Genomic DNA, 20,654 nt, shown 5'->3' with positions numbered 1-20,654 from the left:
GTAGCAACAGCTTTTAAACAGATTTTGAAATGTGCCTTTTGTTACTCCAAGTTGGAGGTCAGGAAACCAAGCCAGTTCCTTATCATTGACGAGATGGTGCCTTTGCTAGTTGCCATGTTGATATCATTCTGCATTTCTGTGAAATCAGCTGAAATCATTCTGACCAATGGAAGCCTAAAAAGGGTGTTTTGGGGTGGGGGGGGAGTTCTAATTGTCATATAAATGAATAATCATAGACATCAAATTCAGATTGATCGATTCACCCAGCCCAAGCCATAACTTACATAAAGTTTTCAGTTGAAATGGTGAAAGCTTGGAGCATGATAATAATAACAAATTGTAAGCATTTGTATATAACATGTGCTTAGAACTGCATTTGGTTACAATGACATACAATAAGAACTTCCAAGAATGTACAGTATAACTAGTTTCACAAGTCTGAAGTGAAGGAGCTCAGTTATTCTGACTGCATGTTTTCCATTGATCTTTCTCGTGCTTCTTTCACTCATGCTGTGGAAGTGACTAAAACACTCATGGTGAATGGCAGTATTTCCCATGTGCATGTGATTGGATAGGAAATTATGCAAGATATAATAATAATAATAAATTCCTCACAGCATTTCTCAGGTTCACTTTCCATAACATCAGGAGTGTGAAAGTCAAAATGATTTTCAGCAAAATTGTATGAAAAAAGCAGCATTTAGTGTTACCATTTTGCATTAATATGCTAACAGAGGCTTTCATGCATTCATTTTTCTACAGTCTTTGACTTTTACCTTTTTATTACCCTGTTTACAATCAAAGAGGAGCATGATTGTCATTCAGGCAGTATGCAGATCCTTGGTTGGATGAGGTCACTATAAAGGCCCGCCCTGCATCTCAAGTCAGGAAGTATTGATTTCCTTTAATTGGATAGACAATGAAAAGATGAAAAGGATAAAACATCTCCTCTGCATTCTTGAAGTCTGTCCTCACATTTTTAGAAAAAGTTTGTGTTTATAGTCCTTCCACTGATTTTATAAAATGTGGAAGCCTTCTTGTTGCATACAGTTTATGTCACACTGTCAGAAGAAACGTGTAAAACTGGTATTTCCTTAATGTCGCTCTGCATGTTTTTGTCAGGGCAGAATAAGGTCGCATTAAGTTTCTGTTCATCTTCTTCAAATATAGGGAAAAACTTGTTGATTTTTATAAAGGTCGGATATTGTTTAAAACATTTTTTAGAAATGTGTGAATATGCAAATAAGCATTGATAAGGTCAGTATTTGAATAAATCTGAAATATCTCCTGACCTTTCATTAATTTTTGAAGTTTCCTCTCACAAACAAAAAGATATGTGAAAAATAAATCTTTTGTCAAAAGTTTGATTTTGATCGTTTTTGTTAATGAAGTTTTGTTTAACTAGAACCTAATTGTTTTGAAAAATCATCCAGTTAAAAGAAAAACTTGCAACAAACTTAATTTATTTAAGATTTGTCTTGCTTTAATGGTGATAGTTGTAATGCAGATTTAACATGTCCAGAAAGATGTAATAGATTACTGTTTTCCCAAATATATTTTTCCTCTACAGTTCTTGTACATAGACACTTTTCTGTGTCTTTAATATTATTTGACTTTTTATTTAGTTTATGTATTTTATCTATTCTATAAAAATATTTATAAAATATTTTCATATTTATGTAATAGAAAAATAATTGACTATTATAATTTTCTTGTCCTCTTTAACACTGAGGTAAAATTGATAATATGTGTATATAGGAAATTTTATACTTTTTTTGTGCTTGGCAGTGTGTTAGGTCCACTTTAGTGGACACGATGCATTAAAGGGTTAGTATGGCTCCACGAGGGAGACCGCCTTTGCTGCTGGTTAGTTGCTCTTACTTACCCATCCATACAGAACTTCAGCAATTGGATGAATTGCATTTATATTTTGACTGACATGATTAAACTCGATCGTTTTTCTAACAGTCATGTCATATTGCCTGATCAACCTTGTTGATGATGCTGTGACATTCTCTTCAGCATCAGCTGTAGGTTAGGGCATGTTCACACTGCTGCTGTTTGGTCAGCTTTTAATGGGCTGTGGTCCCTTTCAAGGGCTAATCTGATTCGTTTGGTGCAGTATGAATACCAACTGCACTCTGGTGTGGACCAAACAAGAGAACTCTGGTTCGCTTAAAAGGCAGGGTTCTCGGTTCAGTTGCATGTGGACTAACCAGTGACTAAAGAAAGGGTGACGTCTGCCAACCCGAGTCGAGCATGAAGAAGTTAATGATGCCGAGTATTGTTTGGGTATGAGGGAATATAAAACATATATAAAATGTATGTTCTGTGCACCGCAGTAAAATTTGGAACCCCAAGACCAGAGCCCTGCACATATCAGGTTTTACCACCCTGAACCCACCCGAAGGTCAGTAGTTGTTTGGTTTAGTGCCCCCCCTAGCGAACAGTTTTAACTGGGTGATGTTGACCAGGCGCTTTGGTCACTTTGAATGCAAACCAAACTATAGAAAGGTATTAAGTTTTTTTTAGAAATCCCTGCTCAATGGAATCCAGTCCTCTGGACTATCCTAGTGTGACCGCCCACTAACGCATGGAAAGCCTCCATCCTGAACTCAAGGACGAATTTATGTGTCAACGATAATAGGATTTGAAGTATTTAAAGTCTACATCTCCAAACTTGAAATACTTATAAATTATTTAAAACATTTAATATTTCAATCATTTAAAAGTGTTTTATTAATCCAGTGTAAGCTTACATGAAAGCCCTAGTTTCCTTCAGATTTAATATTTTATATTAGTGTTGCTGTGGTCAGATGTAAAGTATGAAGTATTTATTCTGAAGTAAATCTGCTGACATAAGTGGATTTTCAGTCCCCGTAACACTTCCTTGTTTTATAATTAAATTGCTCCCTTTCTAGTTGCATTCTGGCCAACAAAACCCACAACTTAGCTGCCCTGGGCTGTTTTTTTTTTTTTTTCCCCCAAAAGCTAAAAGATTATTAGACCTGCATTGGTTCCACCGAGGTCTGAGTTTCCAAGTAGATTAGGCAAATGAGGTCGTCTGAAGCATGTGGCTTCACCCTGCCTTGCTCTCAGAAGTCTTGGCATTGCCTTTCTGAGATTACAAGAAAACCAGGAAGTCTGATTCAACTTGGTTGACAAAGTTTGTCCATGTTGCTTATTTTCATGGAACTTTCAGTGTTTTTTTTTGTGTGTGTATGTGTGTGTGTGTCTCTGTCAAACATTACCGGCATGAAAAAATCTTAAATTGACATTGAATTTCACTGCTCTCTTTTTGCAATTGGAGCTACATGTTATTTTGGCGCTCACCTGACCCCTCTTTAGGTCATGCTGTGCATTATCTTCTCTAATGTGTTAAACATGGCAGAGGGAACTCAAGCAACTGCTCATCAGCTCCATTTACTCAAAATCTGTTAATGTGGCACATTTCTACAAGGTTTGGGCTGTGAGACCATGAGAGATGGGTTCTTAGCAACTCTCTGGTCTCAAATCTAAACTCTTTTTTTCTTATTTGACTATTTCCACCCCCCCCCCCCCCCCCCGACCACTGAAGGTGTGAAATGGCTGACTGTTCTTGAGTCTGTTTTGACTCGCTCTGGGAGTGGTGAGGAGCTTTTTTTTTTTTTTTTTATTTGTTGTGTCTGTTTTTCTATATCACAGATGTGGTGCATCACTGCCTTTGGTCTGTGTCTGTAACCATATGAAAATGAAAATGTTTGTGGCCTTTTTGAGTCACCTGTGTGTTTACATGCAAATCTGCCGACTTGAAATCAAATATTGTGTCTGAGAAATATTTCAGACAATGATGTCGTTATCATACCTAACCGTTCTAGCTGATTGTGGGGGTCCGCACAGTTGGTCCAGCTCCCTTAGGCTTTATTAAATAGTCCACAGAGTCTTGCTTACACCCCACACACACTGCCTGTTCTGAGGAAAGACTTCAACATTAAAGTATTTCAGAAAGTATTTCAGACGCAGAGATCTCCATGGCAACTTGTCATCGTGGTTTCTTTGATGTATGTGTTCCATGCTCCCAACATCCCAGCAGTCTCTAGAGTTTTGTGTGCGCTTGTTTGCTTGTGCACCTGTGGTGGGAGTAGCATGCCGGAGGATATGGTAGGTATAGCTTTCAGCTAGCCACACAGGGGAGAGAACACACTTGGGATGTCAGGGAGGTAGAGCTATAGAGTGAGCAGAGAAATAAAGAAACTGAAAGTTGTCAAGAGGAAGATTATGTGATTAGAACAAGGCTTTGAGTTACATGTCTGTAGTGTTCAGCTCAGTGTTTTGTGGTTAATGTAGAAGCTTCTTGAGACCGTGTGAACAGCTTTGATGGTTTTAATGTTTCTTTTAATCTGAAGACCAGAAAACTGTTACTCCAACTGTTCCCACCAGCGTCCCCTCCACATCTCAGCCACAGTGACCAACATCGCTTTGCTAACCCGTCCATAAGCCCAGACAGGCAGTTTGGACCTCATGTCCAGTCACTTCTGAAGCATCTGAAGGAGAGGTCAGAGAAGGCAGAGAAATTCAGAAGGATAGTAGCTCATCTCCAATCCAACTTGTGCTCCAGGCAAACCTCTGGTCAGGAATCGTCCCAGGATTCAACAAGGAAGCCCAGTGATCACTTATTATTGGGGATGTGTCTGAATATAGAGATGGTGTGTGAATTTAAAAAAAAAAAAAAAAAACAACATACACACACAAACATGAACGCCTTTTCCCTGATGTTCAGTCTGCTGTCAGATCAGGCAGTTTTGCTAAAGCTGCATCACATCTGTCCCCCACACAGTGTGAGCTGGCTTCCATTATATTGCCAGTTAAAAAGTGCCATTATGTCATGCTGACAAAGCAGCACATTCCCACATTCCCCGTCACGTGCACTGGCTGCTCTGGGTCATCCTGAGCCCACGAGTGCGGTTAGTGGTGTGGAAGCCACACATCGCCCTTCCTCTGCGATCAGATTATTTTCACCTTTCTAAGAATGGGTGTCCAGATGTTCAACTCTGTCAGTCTCACATATCCTCTTCTAATTAGGCACCAAAGTTGTGGCCACGGACACCACTGCCGTTCCTGTATGGCAGTAGTGCTTCTGTCCTGGCTTGTTTCCATGACAATGGCAGCACAAACAACACAAGAGCACCAGCTTTCAAATCATTCCTCAGAGTTGTAGGACGTGTGTTTCCTTGACAGATGGATGGACCGACTAATCAGCAGGGGTTACACGCTCTTGTTTGCGTTGACCCCAGCTTCCCGATCCTCTTCTTTTTTTTTTTTCTAACCGTTTTTATCTGCAAGATATCTCCAGTTTCCCTATGAGCCTCTCTGTTTTGAGTGTTTTGTCAAAGTGATGGATAGGCTTTCTCCTCCTGCCTGTTAGCATTTGGAGAGGTTCTTTTCTCCTCATGCTACTCACGCTTAGAGTGATAAAATGCATAACCTTCCCCATTAATTCTCCTAAAAGTATGTTTTCATTGTTCCAGCCTCCCCTGATGCTGTTCGTGTACACAGGGGCTGTTTCTGCTGCATCATTACGCATGATGCAGCAGTGGAACCTTGAGATTTTATGGGTTATTGCATGTAGATGTGTTTAGTCTTGTGGTACTGAATGGACCTAGTGAGGCATAGAGCACATTTAGACATTGTCTTTTGCTTTTAATCAATTTGAAATAGCCCTAAAAAGCTGCATCTATACCACAAAGAATTTTGGTTACAAAATATAACTCCAGATTCTGTCAGTATTGTCGTAGACTTTTAAGGCTATTCCTTGATTAGTTCAGATCAAATATTGCTAAAACAGCTGAAGAAAAAGCTTTTTTTTTTTTTTTTTTTTTTTTTTTTTTTAAGAGCCAATTGTGTGGTCTCTGTCTGATTAATATTTGAGGCTGAAGTGGGGCCCACCCATTAGATTGGTGCGGACCAAAAATTTCACTGCTGCAGATGCGCACTCGGGATAAAGCCACAAGTAAGTAACCTTAATGGGGTCCTATTATGGTATTTCAAGTTTTCTGAGCTTTCTACAGTGTTACAGGGTTAAATCCTCATCAGACATGTGAACGGCACAGTTATTTATCACCTAAACGCATGTTTGAGTTTGAGTTCCAGCACTCTCTCCGTTCGGTTTCCATGGCGATGAAAAACGCGTCGTTTTAGAGAGTTTTTTCTACTTGGAAATCCTTGTGACGTCCCGGGGGATAAGGTTCGCTGATTGGTTACCTTCTACTGGTTAACAAGGGCATGTACAAATACATCAGGCGGGTGGAAAACGTCGGATAAAGTTATTTCCAACGGTGGCTGGTGAGTTTACCAAAGAGAGACATCCTGCTGCATTCCTTGCTGTGGGTTGCTGTTTTCCACTTTGCTTTCAGGGTCTGATTCAGGTTCCAACATGTAGGGCTGTATGCTATGTGTTGACATTGTATTTTGTTTTTTTTATTGAGTTCATATTAGCCTAATCCTTCTGTTTATGAGATTTTACAATGACGGCGAAAGCAGGTGCGGTGCACGTCCCCGATGTAATGCAGTGGCGGGAGGCGGAGCTTAATGTGGAAGAGTCTCAATCCACTCGTTTTGCCCACAGGCTGATCTGACAGCCTACGGAGAGGGTCGGTCTGGAGTAAAGAAAGCCATTTGTGACAATAACTCGATCAATCCCAGCCCTTCTGGGCTCAGAAATAAAAATAAATTAGCCTGAAATGCACGTAATAGCTCCACTTTAAAGGGTAAAGTTTGAAACTAACATTTCCAGATTTCATTTCAGCTGTGACTTTTTGTTTGTTTGTTTGTTTTTCTTTTTTGCCTACACGGCCACATTCACGTCACAGTTTCGTTATTTCCTATATATGGTCAAATTTTCCAGGCATGGAGCCCCAGTTCGAGTGTCTACATTATCCACTGCAGCTAATTTAAAAGTGGAAGTTCTTAGAGTTCAAGGAGCCGCTCCAGAGTATTGCAGGGTGGGATTGCATGGCAAATGTGCTGTAAGGAACAGATAAAATAAAAAGCTAGCAAAATCCCCAAGAAGATGCAAGCTGAGACACGTTAGTGGCTGTCAGCCAATTCTCAGTCTGACCAAGCAGGTTAGCCATCTGGATAGAGCTGAAGGAGCAAGCAGGAAACATGAGGCAGCAAGTAGCGTTCAAGCCAACTCCTAGCTTTTATCCGCTGCTCCCCCACTTAGCCCAGTCCAGGTGTCCATTCCCCAAGCTGCAAACACGAACCCTTAGCCACCTTCAACAAACCTGAATGGCGGTACCTGTCAGCTCACCCAGGGAACAAGCTGCCAACCGCCATCAGCTCCAGCCAACATCACACACTCTAGCACACAAGCCGCACTTCATGCAGAATGGTGGTTTGGAGGGTATCAAAGAAGCTGAAGCAGCAAGTGTTACTTTTTCATTGATACAGTTGTTCACGAAGCAACAGCAGCATTTGTTGCTTCTGGAGCTCCTTAGAAACACGGAGGTACTCACACAAGCAGCATACTTTGCATTTACCAACCTTACTTCACATACGGTATACCAACAGAAGCCATTAGCAACCTAGCCTTGTTTAACAATGTGTAAGTGTGTAAGCAATGCCAACATCTCCATCTCTCATTCGGTATCAGCGGCAGTGCCACAGCTCTGTGCATTTGTCTAAAAGTATGTTACGAATTAATTTTTCTGGTAGAAAAGGGGGAAGTAAAAATAAAATGGAAACATCATCAGCTGATGGCATAATAAATTCATTATACATTTCACTTTCTTTCTGAACAGGAGGGATTTGTTAAAATTGTCTGTTATGAGAGAATATGCTTCATTTGAAATTAATAACTTAGCTAGTGTGTAATTAAAATTCCACCGGATGAAGTCCTCTGAAGTGAAACTTCCCCCTTGCTGTCTTTGCATGTGAACTATGTTGGTTTAATTTTGTACAATTTGCAAAATAACACTGAAACAGAGTTCTTCTGTCGGTGCCTCTTAAGCACTTTTTACACCACATTTCCATACCCACTTAAGCATTGTGCAGTCAGCTAGCAAACTTCATTAGTTCAGGATTCCTGTCTTCTCACCCAGTAGAGATTTGTGACGGTGCATTGCTGATTTCTACCTTTCAAAGTCCTGGAGCTGAATGCTGGTCAGTTTTTGAATGATACCAAGCTCATTGTAAAATATATTTTTCCAGCTACTGCTTTGCTCATAATCACACACAAAAGCTGAACATTTATTGGTATGAGGCTGCACAATGTTGCAAAATAAAGTTATGTAATAACATTTTTTTCAGGTAACCTTCTCTGATTCCATCTCCACCAGTTCTGGTTTTGGATTCTGATTAAGTTGCATGCCTTGGTGTTTTCCCGTGGCCCACCGTTTTGTCAGATAAAAACATCGTGCATCTCTGACACACACTGACGCAGGACATTTCTCAGATGTCTCAATATCTTCCCAGCATGTCATGGGACTCTGCTCCTCGCTGCCGTTCTCCCTCCTTGCATTGCTTTAATTACTTTATCCCCCGTTTCCCTCATCCCTTTCTCCTTCACTCCATCGCCCTGAGCTGCTCCTCATTCCTTTTAATTAATCCACACAGATTTAGACACCCTCACCCTGCTGTGATTGTGTACACACAACACACACTGATACGCACAAAAATATTGCCCAGAGACAAGCACAACTTTTAGTGATCAGGCTTCACTTCAAAAGTTTTATGTTTTAAATGGATGCAGTGGGAAACTGGGGTCTAACTGTTTGATAATGTGCTTTGTCTTTTGATTCAGAGCTCCAATGGAAGCATGCAGCTCATGGAAACAGAGTTCAGCAAAACACTGGAAGAGATGGTGGCTCTTCATCTGCATCACCAGAAGAGCATTCCAGTCTTCCTCTCTGCTGTGACCCTCGACCTGTTTGGGCGACAGACTGCAGTCTGAGGTTCACATGTAAAGATTTAACGTGGCATTGGGTTTCTTTTTTATTCTTTGTGTGGTGATTGCTGCTGTTTGGAGGATAAGTAGATATCTATTTGGATTAAATACTTTAGATTAAATTTAAGAGGCTAAGAAAGAAACTTTGCATCTGTGTTTATGATCTAAATATTTGCTCAACAACACTTTGAACTGTACCGTTTGGAGAAGAAATGTTTGTGTTTTTGTCTGGAATTTATTTCTTTTTGAGTATCACCAAGCCAGCTGTTAATTTTTAAACACACACACACACACACACACACACACACACACACACACACACACACACACACACACACACACGTGTATGTACATATATATATATATATATATATATATATATATATATATATATATATATATATATATATATATATATATATATATAATATGATTTCCTGCCTTTATGTCTTTTGAGTTCTTGTGTAAACTGTCCTTATGTGTTTCCTCTACTTGGATTAGAGAATCCAATAAGGGAGTAAATACAATTTTCATCCCACCACATTTGCAATTCATGCTGTTGTTTGACTGTGAGAGGGGAAAAAAAAATCAATATTTGAATTGATCCAAATTCAAGCTTCCCAGTTTTTAATCGCAGCAGACAGCATCATGTACTCAGATTGCACATTTTTGAATCTCCACTGTCTCCAAAAGTATGGCATGCTCTGCTGCCCACAGTGATCCAGTTTGTTTCTTTTTTTTCCTCTCTAATTTTAAATTTAAAAAAAAAAATATATATATATATATATATTATTTTAACCCAAACTTGTTTCTAAATTCACTTTTATGGTTTGACATCAGGCTAGTGCAAATTTTTTTTTTTTAGTGCAGCTTTGGTTTGAATGCGTTCTGTCTGAAGTTTGCATAAGTTTTCTCCAGATGCTCCAGCTGAATGCAACATTTCACACACGTTCGCTTTAAACTGTAGATGTGACTGTCTGTCTGTCTGTCTGAGGACCGTTGACATTTCCAGAGTGTAACTTGTGTCCGACCTGTTTGGGCGTCAATGTGCCCAAACAACACAGCCTTGTGGAAAATTTCTACAAAGATGTGTTAAAGCTTCTGTTAGTTTCTTTTCTTTTCTTATATGAAAACTGCATCGATATTTTTTTTTTTTTTAAATGGTCAGCAATGAAGCAAACATAAATGTGGGTTGAAGAGACAGAAGGGAACACAAAAAGTGAAACAAAAGGAAGTGAGGCAAGAAAAAGGTCACTTAATACAGCAACAATATAAGAACTCCAGCTGGCGCAGCCATATGTCTCATGAAAAACATTATCCTGTACAGAACATGCCACATACTGTCCTTGTTTTTCTGTTTTTCATTTTTCCATACGTATTCATTTTCAGCGCACAGCACACCTTCCGCACAGCGTACAGTGCTCGGGTGGAGGTCGTATTTTAGAGGATGTCTCATGCACTGTGTGTCATAGTTGTGCGCTTCTGCTGAAATATCTGTATCATCTTTGTATTTTTAATTAGAGAAGCAAGTGGTAATCAATAAAAGCGCTAACGTTTTTACTTTTAGTCATTTATTTATTCTTTTGTCTCTTCCATTAGCATTGAACTGTGGCGACTCGGTGTCCAGGTAAAACATGGACTCAAGTACTTACCTGACCCTTTAACTTTCACACTAACAGAAGCCAAAGAAAAACGTTTCTCTGTGTTTTTGCATTTGTTTTGGACAAGAATAAACAGCTAATATTTTCTAGCAAATGGTTTAGATGTTAAAAAGAAGTTAATAATAATGCAACAGCAGTGAAATGGTTGAAGTTTGAAACATCACTGTTATAGCAAACACTTTGGGTTTGGTGTTTTACATACCCAAACCAACTGGTAGAGATGGCTCACGCTGGTTTATTTCCACAATTTTTTACAGGAATTCATCAAAGTTACTGAAAGTTTATCTCTACCAAATGATAGACCAGGACCCTAAAGGGGGAAAGGGAAAAAAACATGTTCAATGTGATTGCTCTTATTTGTATATTTTTACACAAGCGTCTGCAGACTCCCAGATTATCATCATTTTTTTGTTTAAACATCAGACAAAATACACAACAAACTTTCTACAGATATCTAATGGTCATTGTGAACTGATAGCTGTTATTATTGTACTGAGGTTGACAATGTGAAAGCTCTAGATCAGGGTTGGGGAACCTCGTCCTGAAAGTTTTCCATGTCCCGCAGTTCCAACACAACAGATTTAAACAAACAAATCCATGTGCCGATCCTGATAAGCTGTTGGATCCATTTCATCTGAATCAGGTGTGCTAGATCAGGGGTACATGGAAAACCTGCAGAATTCTGTCCCTCAAAGACCAGTGTTTCCCACTGCTCTAGATGATGCACCATGGAAACAAAGTCATGCAAGAGGTAAAAAAAAAAAAAAAAGAAACAAACCCTAAAAGTAGTTATTTAGTCAACCGCATGTTTTTAGTTCCCAGCAGAAGACAGTGGCTGACCTTGAGTGATGGAAAAGAAACTCTGAAGAAGTTTTTAACCCATCACGCCATCTGCTGAGAAAGCAAAACTACAGCCCTACGGCTGCCTGGACATGTGGAGTGTTATTGTGTGTGCACAATGGTCTTTGTTGCAGCAAACAAGACAGAATATGTTTATCTGATCATCCTTTTCATCTTTGTCAGTGTAGTGTTGTTCACTGCTTCTCTCCCTTCAGCCAGATAGAATTAACTCAGAAGACGTAAAGTAGAACTCTTTCTTTTCATAAAAGTATGGTGTCATTATCACACAATGTTAAAACTACGGTGTAAAATGAAGTCTAGCGTCTTCCTCAAGTTTTTTTTTTTTTTTCTATTTTTGTTTTTTTAATCTGCAGTTTTATACAGACTGGTTTATTCCTTCAGCTTTCAGTTTTCTTCCATTCCTGGTTTGGTCTTTGACTCGAGGTAAAAGCACGGTCTTTACCATTACCTCTTCCTCTCTGCTCTTCCTGCAGCTTTGCACTCTTTTATTCATTCCTTTATCTTTATTTTATCAGACCATCATCTCAGAGTTGAAAACAATTAGTGCACCCCCTGATATCTCATTAACTATAAATGAGGTGGTAGAGGGAGGCTGAAAATGGCAGAGGCTCGCTCCGTAATTCCACAGCGTACATCACATTTCACACTGACATGCCGGTCCTCATGCAGCAGAAAGCAGTCGAGTCTGAAAGGGATGTTTTAAAAAAAAAAAAAAAAATCTGTTCAAGGCAGCGCAAAATCTTTAAAAGAAATTCTTGTTTATGATTAATTCATCGTAACGTAAAGGCCTGTCATTTCAGCTTTTTCTTTTCATTGATATTGATAAGTGAGAGCTGCTGAGAGGATACCCCCCCCCCCCCCCCCCACCACCCCCAGTCTCAGCTGGAAAGTAGAGTCTTGTGGGACAGTCAGGGAAGACAGACGGGACCTGTCACTTATTTCTTTCATCTCTCATCCCTCTCTTTTCTTCCCCCCTTTACTGCTTCTCACACAGCTCTCTCACCTGCCACTCACACAGGAAACGCTATTGTTTTTGTCTGAAGGGAGTCTTTCCCCCATCACAGCCCCCGATCTCCCGCTTTCTCCACCTCTAAAGGCCCAACAGAGAAAGAGACAGAGCAGCTGTCATGACTTCAGATCTGACTTTCTTTCCTTGTTCCCCTGTAGAGAAGATGAAGCTCGATTCTCTGAGGAAGGTGTGTGAGAGCACTCATGTTCTTGCAGAGTTGTAGGGGAGGATATAAAAACCAGATGCTACGTAACATTTTTACAACTGAATTTGTTGTCCAACATTTACCTGAAAGTGTTTTGAAGATTGTAGCTGATGCTAAAGTATTTGTCAGATTTACCGCTGGTTTGGAGCAAGTTTCGAAATGTTGCCAATGAAACAGATGAATAAATAGAAGAGCAAACCATAGGTATAGAAAAATTAAACTGTCATGGCAAACACCAAACATTGTACACAGACCAACCCACTGGTCAGATCCAGTCTACTCTGGTTTTCATCAAGTGTTGGTTTCTTTTTTGGTTTTTTTTTGCAGTTTTTGCTTCTGACATTTCCCAGCATAGGATAGGCTGAATCAAGTCAACTGGACAGGTTGTTGAAGACGTTTGAGGACATTTAGTTCTTCACCCAGAAGAGCTTCTTAAGTTATGATGGAAATTATGGGAAATATTACTAACTCTTACTGAGATGCTACTCATGGTTTAGTCTTTTTTTCCCCCTCCATCTTAACAAAAAGACAAAGTTTTGAGGACTAAAATGTAGAAATATTGGACAGAGAAGACGAGTGGTTTGAGTGGAGACCGTCTGTGTTAAAGTGGAGAAATAACTGAGGAGGAATCAGACGTCACCTCTCCTTCGCCTAAAATGGCATCATTTCAGCTTTCATAAGAGTCACGACACTTAGTTCCACTTCGGCTCAAGTCATGAACCTAAGGACACTTTTGACCTCAGACATGACTCACCAATGTTTGTAGACTTGAATACATTACTTTAACAAAAAAAAAAAAAAAAAAAAAATTTTTTTATATATATATATATATATATATATATATATATATATATATATATATATATATATATATATATATATATATATATGTGTGTGTGTGTGTGTGTGTGTGTGTGTGTGTGTGTGTGTGTGTGTGTGTGTGTGTGTGTGTGTGTGTGTGTTTGTGTACATTCAGCAGTGTTGTAAAAATAATTTGAAAATATTTAAATGAAATGAATGTTAAAGACAAGTGGTCCATAAGTCTTTTCAATCCAACTGTCCAACAATCCATTTACCAGTTCCATTTATATTCAGTTTATTGTGGTCCAGTTCAGTATTATAGGGTTTAGTTGCCAGGAAACCAACCCATCACATCCAGTTTTCAAAAGGATGCATGGATGAAAGGCACATTTTATACTTGCTGCTGTCAGCAGCATCAAGCATAAGAAGAAAATATAAACATGCATAAATCTTTTGTAAGTTTTCTTAAATAAATTTCAGAATAACAAAGAAATGTTTAAAGTAAAGGCAAGTGCTAAAGTAATAAGAAAATAAATGCAGTGTTAAAAGGATGCATAATACTGCAGTGTGTTTAGTTTTTTGTTTTTTGTTTTTTTTTAATTTGCCTCAGTGGGGCCAAACTAAATCCCAGTGGGAGCTGGTTCCAGTAGAGGGCAGCGTAACAAAAAAGAGATTTCATGTTGTTTGGTTTCAACTTAGTGTGACACCAGCAGATCTGGGCTGAACTGTTCAGAGACTTATTGATGCTAAACCGTCCCAGTTTTTGATTGTATAATCATTTGGGTGCCTTTAGTCTATTAAAACGGGAGTGATGTGTTTTTTGTTATATGTTTTCGGTTTTGTTGGGGTTTTTTTTAGCAGCAATTTTTTTAATGAGCTCGAGGTCTCTGACTATAAAGGCTGGAGGTTTTCACTTGCAATAGTCCAATGTTTAGAAATAAAAGCAAGAACAATTATTCTAGATCTTGGGGAAAAAAAGAGGATAATGCATTCGAGGTCTTAAAAAAGAAAAAAAAGAGGACCAGTGACTGATCCTTGTCTTGGCTGTATTTTCAGCTTTATAATCAGCAACACTGAGTAGATATTCCCAGCTTCCTTAGTTTGATCAAAGTGTCATAATTTTCATTACACATAAATAACTTTTTGAATAAAGAAGTCAACAATGTAAAGCGCTGCACTAACATATAATGGGCCTGGATGCCCACCATCCAGCCCCATCCCCAACACAGAAACTGGGATTGTTTAATACCACACTCTCCCCATTCTTCCAAGCATGTGTGCACACCTTTTAGTGTATTAGCCTTATTGACGGAGGGGAATACATTTAGCCTCCTAAAGTTTTTGCTCTGTTCTTAGCAAGGATAACTAATTTAGCTCTGTTCACTTAATTTATCAGTTTCAACATTATATTGAATGAAACCAGGATTTCTCTGTGGTGTTCTGGTGTTTATGTTTGAGTCATGACACTACAGAGAGTTTTTGCATCTGTTACCAGGACATGAAATTCCTCATTAGAGCTGTTCTAGTCTTGTGATATTGTGAAAAAACTAACTTAGGCTGTCAGGGATCTGAACTGTCTCTAACAAGTGAATGACTTCATTATAAATGGCTTTCTATCTAATTTCCTGGTTCATTTGTGAGATTTAACCATGATCATCTAATAGAGGAAATGCAAAAGAACCATTGTATTTAAACCTGAAGCCGTTGAAGTCTCTAATATTGTGTATTAGAGACGAGATAATTGCTGCCTGGCAAATGACCAAGTGCCAAGTTGTGCCTTTTGTGAACTTTATGCTTGTAGAGCTATCATGGATTGAGTCTGTTGTGGCACATCCCATGGAAATTTGCAGTTTCAGGGCCTCGGGATCTGAATTGTGTTCCTTGAACCGCTTCCTGATCAGTTTTTATAACGTTAAAGGGCATGTGGGCCTACTGGGAGAGGCAGTTGCAGTTGGGGAGTGCTGTTGCCATGGAGGGTGTAATTGGTCTTCAATAATGTTAAGATGGGGAAGGTACCTGTCAAGGCAATATCAAAGTAAATGCCAGGGTCCAGGGTCTTCCAGCAGAAGGAGGTGTTTTAAGAGAGGAATCTGTTTCATTTGACTCACTTATCTATTATCTAAACAGCTGAAACTAACAGAAACAGAATAATGGTGATGACATGCACACTGTCTTTCTCCTTCACCTTCACAAAAACATTGAATTACAACAGATGCTCAAGGTGTCAAACAAGTTTCCAAATAACAGGAATCCTTTCATGTAAAAAAAACAAAAAACATCCATCTCTGCAAGAGCTCATATCAAAGCTACTGGACTGTTAGTAATCAATTTACATGGAGTTCTATCACTCCGGTTCCTTTCCTGCCCTGCACGTTTGAACTATTTTCCAGCTTTCTGGCCCGAATCAGCGGCTCATTAACAGAAAACCTGAGAACACGGCATTGAGGAAATTGGCTTAATCTAAATATGTTGTGTTGAAGCAGACAAACAACTAAAACCTGCAGGGCAGTGGCTCTCAGGCACCTGGATGATGAAACTCAGAGACAAAATCTTACTGGAGTGTATAAGTACTTACAGTTCATTCATCTGAGCAGCGGATAATTGCCAAATTACCACCAGGAGTAAATTGTTGGAACTTGATCAACTTTTTTCAAATTGAATCTAATTATCTAAATGAATTGAAAGATAGCAGAATTATTCAAAATATCTCTTCTAGAAACATTTAGCTGCCCCCTTTTCTGGGTCAAATGATCCCATATCATTGCTCTATTTTGAAAAAACAGATATTTTCAGCCACATCTAGGGTGTCTACCTCTGGCAGAGGAACCAGACAAGACAAATGGTACAATAATGCACTAAGAAGAGATTCCAGATTGTGAAATCAAATTTGGAAGGACTGCTGATGGTGCAAATGTTATACTTGACCTGAGCCGATGGACCCCTTGCAGAGCAGCTTCAGTAACAGATTTCCTTCTTTTCATCAATACATTTTGAAGCTGTTGTAGTACTTTATGTCTGGCATGTAATTCTCAACAGCCGTTCTCTCTAATCCTCACCCCGTACGGCAGATATGGCTGTTCAGAGGGATGGCATAACTGTGCAGAGAAGCAGGTCTCCAGGCAGACTCTGATGTGGGTTTTGGAGCAGGAGAGTGACAGTTCAGTTAATTAGAACACTTTTAATTTGCGCTGCTTTGATATCTCGTTTTAGCCTCCTTCAATCTGGAAGAATGCACGTCCTGTGCCGGAATGCATGGTGTGGCGTGTTTACGTATGTTGAGCTAGCTTTGTGTCACCTTGGGTGGTAATTCAGGAGGATTAAATCATTTATAAAAGCTCAACCATGTAATACCTTTCATTTGTACTTCCTTCAAACTATTCCTGTGAATATCTTTTGGAATTTTAAAGCAAAGCCATTTTTATGGCTGAGATTGTGCCACTTGTTTTTTTCTTATATTCTTTATTTTTCTTTTTTTGAATATACTCAATATATCTTTATATATCTGCTTTTGACCAGAAATATTTCTGCTGAGCTTGTCATAGATGTTTGGTCTCTTTAGATTTTAGGAGGACTGCATTAGATTTGCTCCTCCAGTCAAAGAGAAGGTAACCAGTGTTACCACTGACCTAATAACTCATAAGTCATGTTGTTCGCCTCTCAGCCAGCCACGACCTTTACACAGTGTTCTCTCACTTTGACTCTACATTATTAATGCTGTTATTAATGCTGCTTGGCCAGTGTGTGTGGATGTGTGTGGATATGTTGCACTGAGGAAGTTGGGTTGTCCCTTTAGCAGCTTGATTTTAATATGTTCTAATACAGTGGTGGGAATGTTTCTCATTATTACTCTTATCATCATCCTCTATCAAGCCGCCTCCCTCTACAGGCAGGCCACATTAATTTGTGATCTCAGAGAGAGACAGCGAGTCTAATTCCCATTTTTTAAAAGAAGGTTATTTCACAAAGACGACCCCCTGGGGCTCCGAGAGAAATCAAAACTGTGAAAATGAGCAAAGAACTGTCTTTCTGTCCTCTTTTATCTTCCTTAGCCCCATTTTCTTAATTCTGTTTCCTTCTCCTTTCTGTTTTCTTTTTTTTTTTTCCTCCTCAGTCTGTCCTCATATATCTGCCGCCCTCCATCCCTGCCGGAGGCTTCACTCTAAATGCCATGTGGAGAATGAAGGAAGGGTTATTGTTTGCGCCTGGGGAGGCCTCCTTTTGTTACACGAGAAGCTTATACAACTATAGTGAGATGGGGAAGACAGACGGCACACAGACATAAAATAGAAGATTTTTTTTTGGTCACTGCAGTGACGCCTCTGACAAGCTTGACAATATTTTGTGTTCCAAGCTCAGATGCTGGATCAAGCTGGAGGCTCCTTGTCCGTTCCGTGTCAGACTGCTTTGATTCAACCACATCTAGAAAGGGCAACCCTCAACCTCAGTTTTCAGAACTACAGTTAATGTAGGATCTCTTTCCCCGTGAGCAGCAGCAGCACCAGCAGCTGTTTTACTGCCCTTTTCAACCTCTCCACCGGGTACAGGATCAACCTTTTTTTTTTTTTTTTTTTTTTTTTTTCATTCCTGCAGCTGGGAGTGCTCTGTAATGAGCTTCTCCGAGTCCATGAAAGTTTCATGTATTAATATCATGCATACGTTTAAAAGTTCAACAAAAAAAATCATATCCCAAAAAGACTAAAATTGAAATGTTTTAAGTTTAATACATTAAAAGGTGCTGTCACCCTCCCAGCATCTATAAATGCTCACAGCTGCTCACAAACCCTGGTGCTTGTAACACAGAGGGCTTCTGACTGTATGAGTTTGAGCGTGAGATTGGAGATGCCTCAAAGGAAGAGAAATAAGGATGGGAAAAACAGATGATGTAACCATGGCGACATACCCAACTCACCTGCCTTTGGTTAAAGTCACAGGGGACAGATGAGAGATAGAAAGGCAGTGAAAAGACATGCTTCCTTCACACAGCAGGCTTAAGATCAGGGCCAATAAACCTTACTGATCTACTGAAGATGTTAGTTTAAGTTGTGCATTTGAGGATACAGTAAGACTGTGTTTCTGAATGAACTGAACTGAAATGAACTGCTTGTGTATGACTGCAGAGAATTATTCTCCCTGAGCTGAAGGTCTCGGGTCCAGACTAATTGTGCAGTGAGTCTGTTTTTGCCTCACACTCAACTTTGCTTTCAGATGTGTTCAAAATCTCTGCAGCCCAAAATATGTTCCACAATGAGCAGGCATTATAGGGAAATGCTCAATTTGGTTCTAAAGAGCAGCTAAATTGGATCAAAGTAATTATGTTTTTGTTGGGTTTCTCACTAAACCCAACAATAAACCCAACAACTCCTGGCTTTTGTAGAAGTGCATTTAAATATGTGTAGCGGGTGGTAATTATTGCCTCAGGCTGCTATTGGCAGCGATGTTGACACCCTCGCAAATGCTAATTTTACCCCCTATTTTCCTGTGGAATCTTACCAATAATATCCATTATAGAAAATTTTGTCACCTCTGGTCACCAGTTCCGTCCATCTCTTTTTCAGCGCTAAGCCAGTAAAACATTTCACACAGCTGAAGTGGAGAAAATAGAAAAAATTACCAGTTTACATGGAATATAAAACAGTAATTGCAATAACAATCATTATTGTTGCAGAGATGTCGGCATTCATGCACTCAATTTGAAAGAAGTTGGAAAAGTCACTTTTCTACATGTTAAAAGTTGTTGAACAACTTCCTTAAAAATGATTTATATTGCTTCTGATATTATTTAATCATACTCACAGTTACAAGTATAGTTGTTGTCTCCTCTTATAGCCCCTTATCCTTCATTTCACCTGTGTCTTTGCTAAGCACGGTATTCGTCTAAGAGATGCTTTTGATGCAGAAAGTTCAGTAAAATGGTTTTCAATGAGTTTAATTTAGGCTCAGGCTAAGTATCTAATTGCATAGAAAAAATAGAATGCCCTCATGCAATTCAGTCTATACCGCTGCTGAAAATGATACTTTTACTCTGAGTTATTGGCAAGTAGTGGATACCAGAAAATAGCTAAATAAATGCAAAACTATGTCTATAATACACTATATTTGTAGTCATATATCATGTGGATGTGTGTAAGGAAATGTATGAAAACCGAGCTTCCTGCAGCTGGCATCTTGATGATTGGCAGTTCATTGGGCAACACACCTATCAAGGAAGGATGATGCTGTTTAGAGGTAAAATATAGATGTACTTTAAACAAGGCATGACTTAATATATCAAAATAGTGTACACAGCTTAATGAAGAAGTGAGTTATAATGTCTGCTAGAGGTCAAGAATCAAAGATTTCTTTTCATGGAAACATAATGGTGTGGAGCTACTGTGGTAGCAGTTTCCAGTTCCTTGATGAAATGGATTTGTTCTGTCCATATTTCACTCTCCCCATCACATGCTAAACCCTCTGACTCAATATATCCTTTTTCTTTCATCATTAAATGTGAAAATGGCACTTTGTTTCATTCAATTTTACAGAGAATTACATGGTGCCATTCCATTTTTTTTTGGCAATAATCATTTCTGTCAGGGGTCTCTGCCTGTTGCCTCTCTTCATATCAGTGAAAAGCAGCTGTTATCCCCAAATTCCAGCCCTAATCTTATTTCATTTCACATCGAGATCCCCACTAAGCTTAAAATGGAGGGGACCATTGACTTTAGGTTTTGATTTTGTCTTCTCATTATACCTTATCTGGCATATCAAACGGCCACATTTTCCACTCCATATCCCAGGATTTGTTCTCTGAATCTGTAGCCACCAAGTGCTGTTATTTGAAGTGATGTCCTTAGACTTCACAGGCCTCCTCAGAAGCACTAAAGGACATATAAATGATTCTAAATGCTAAGAATCTTAACGTGTCTAATTTGTGAATTTAGCACAGATGTAAATCTTACAATCCATTGAATGTGACATAAACATCAATGTTGTTTAACACTGAATCTGGATAATCAGCTCTGTTTTAAAAGAGGGTCAGAACTTATTTTTTGTTTTATCAGGCAGCATTGTAACTTCCTCTGTGTGTTGCATTGGCATGCTCTGCCAATATGCTGAGCTCTAAGCAGTACACTTACCTTCTTCGTGCAGAATAAAGCTCATTAAAATCCTCTGAATGGAGCTGGATGGCGTAACAGTGTGGAAACGATTGTG

At 39.2% G+C, this 20,654-nt stretch overlaps 1 protein-coding gene across 1 annotated transcript in view; it reads left to right on the top strand.

Annotated features, from left to right (window-relative positions):
* mad1l1 (mitotic arrest deficient 1 like 1) overlaps positions 1 to 8,932 on the top strand; it is a gene marked incomplete at its 3' end in the record, with an annotated part of 68,253 nt that extends 59,321 nt beyond the window's left edge. Inside the window, exon 18 of the mRNA XM_079264744.1 lies at positions 8,783 to 8,932. Within this exon, the coding sequence (XP_079120870.1) occupies positions 8,783 to 8,932 (150 nt within the window). The remainder of the gene's footprint in view (positions 1 to 8,782) is intronic.
* Positions 8,933 to 20,654: the final 11,722 nt, after the last annotated feature.

The sequence above is a fragment of the Telmatherina bonti genome (genome assembly GCF_933228915.1).
Source record: "Telmatherina bonti genome assembly, chromosome: 3".
NCBI classification, from domain to species: Eukaryota; Metazoa; Chordata; class Actinopteri; order Atheriniformes; family Telmatherinidae; genus Telmatherina; species Telmatherina bonti.
The sequence above is the reverse complement of the archived record's forward strand: the minus strand, read 5'-3'. Positions and strand labels throughout refer to the sequence as shown.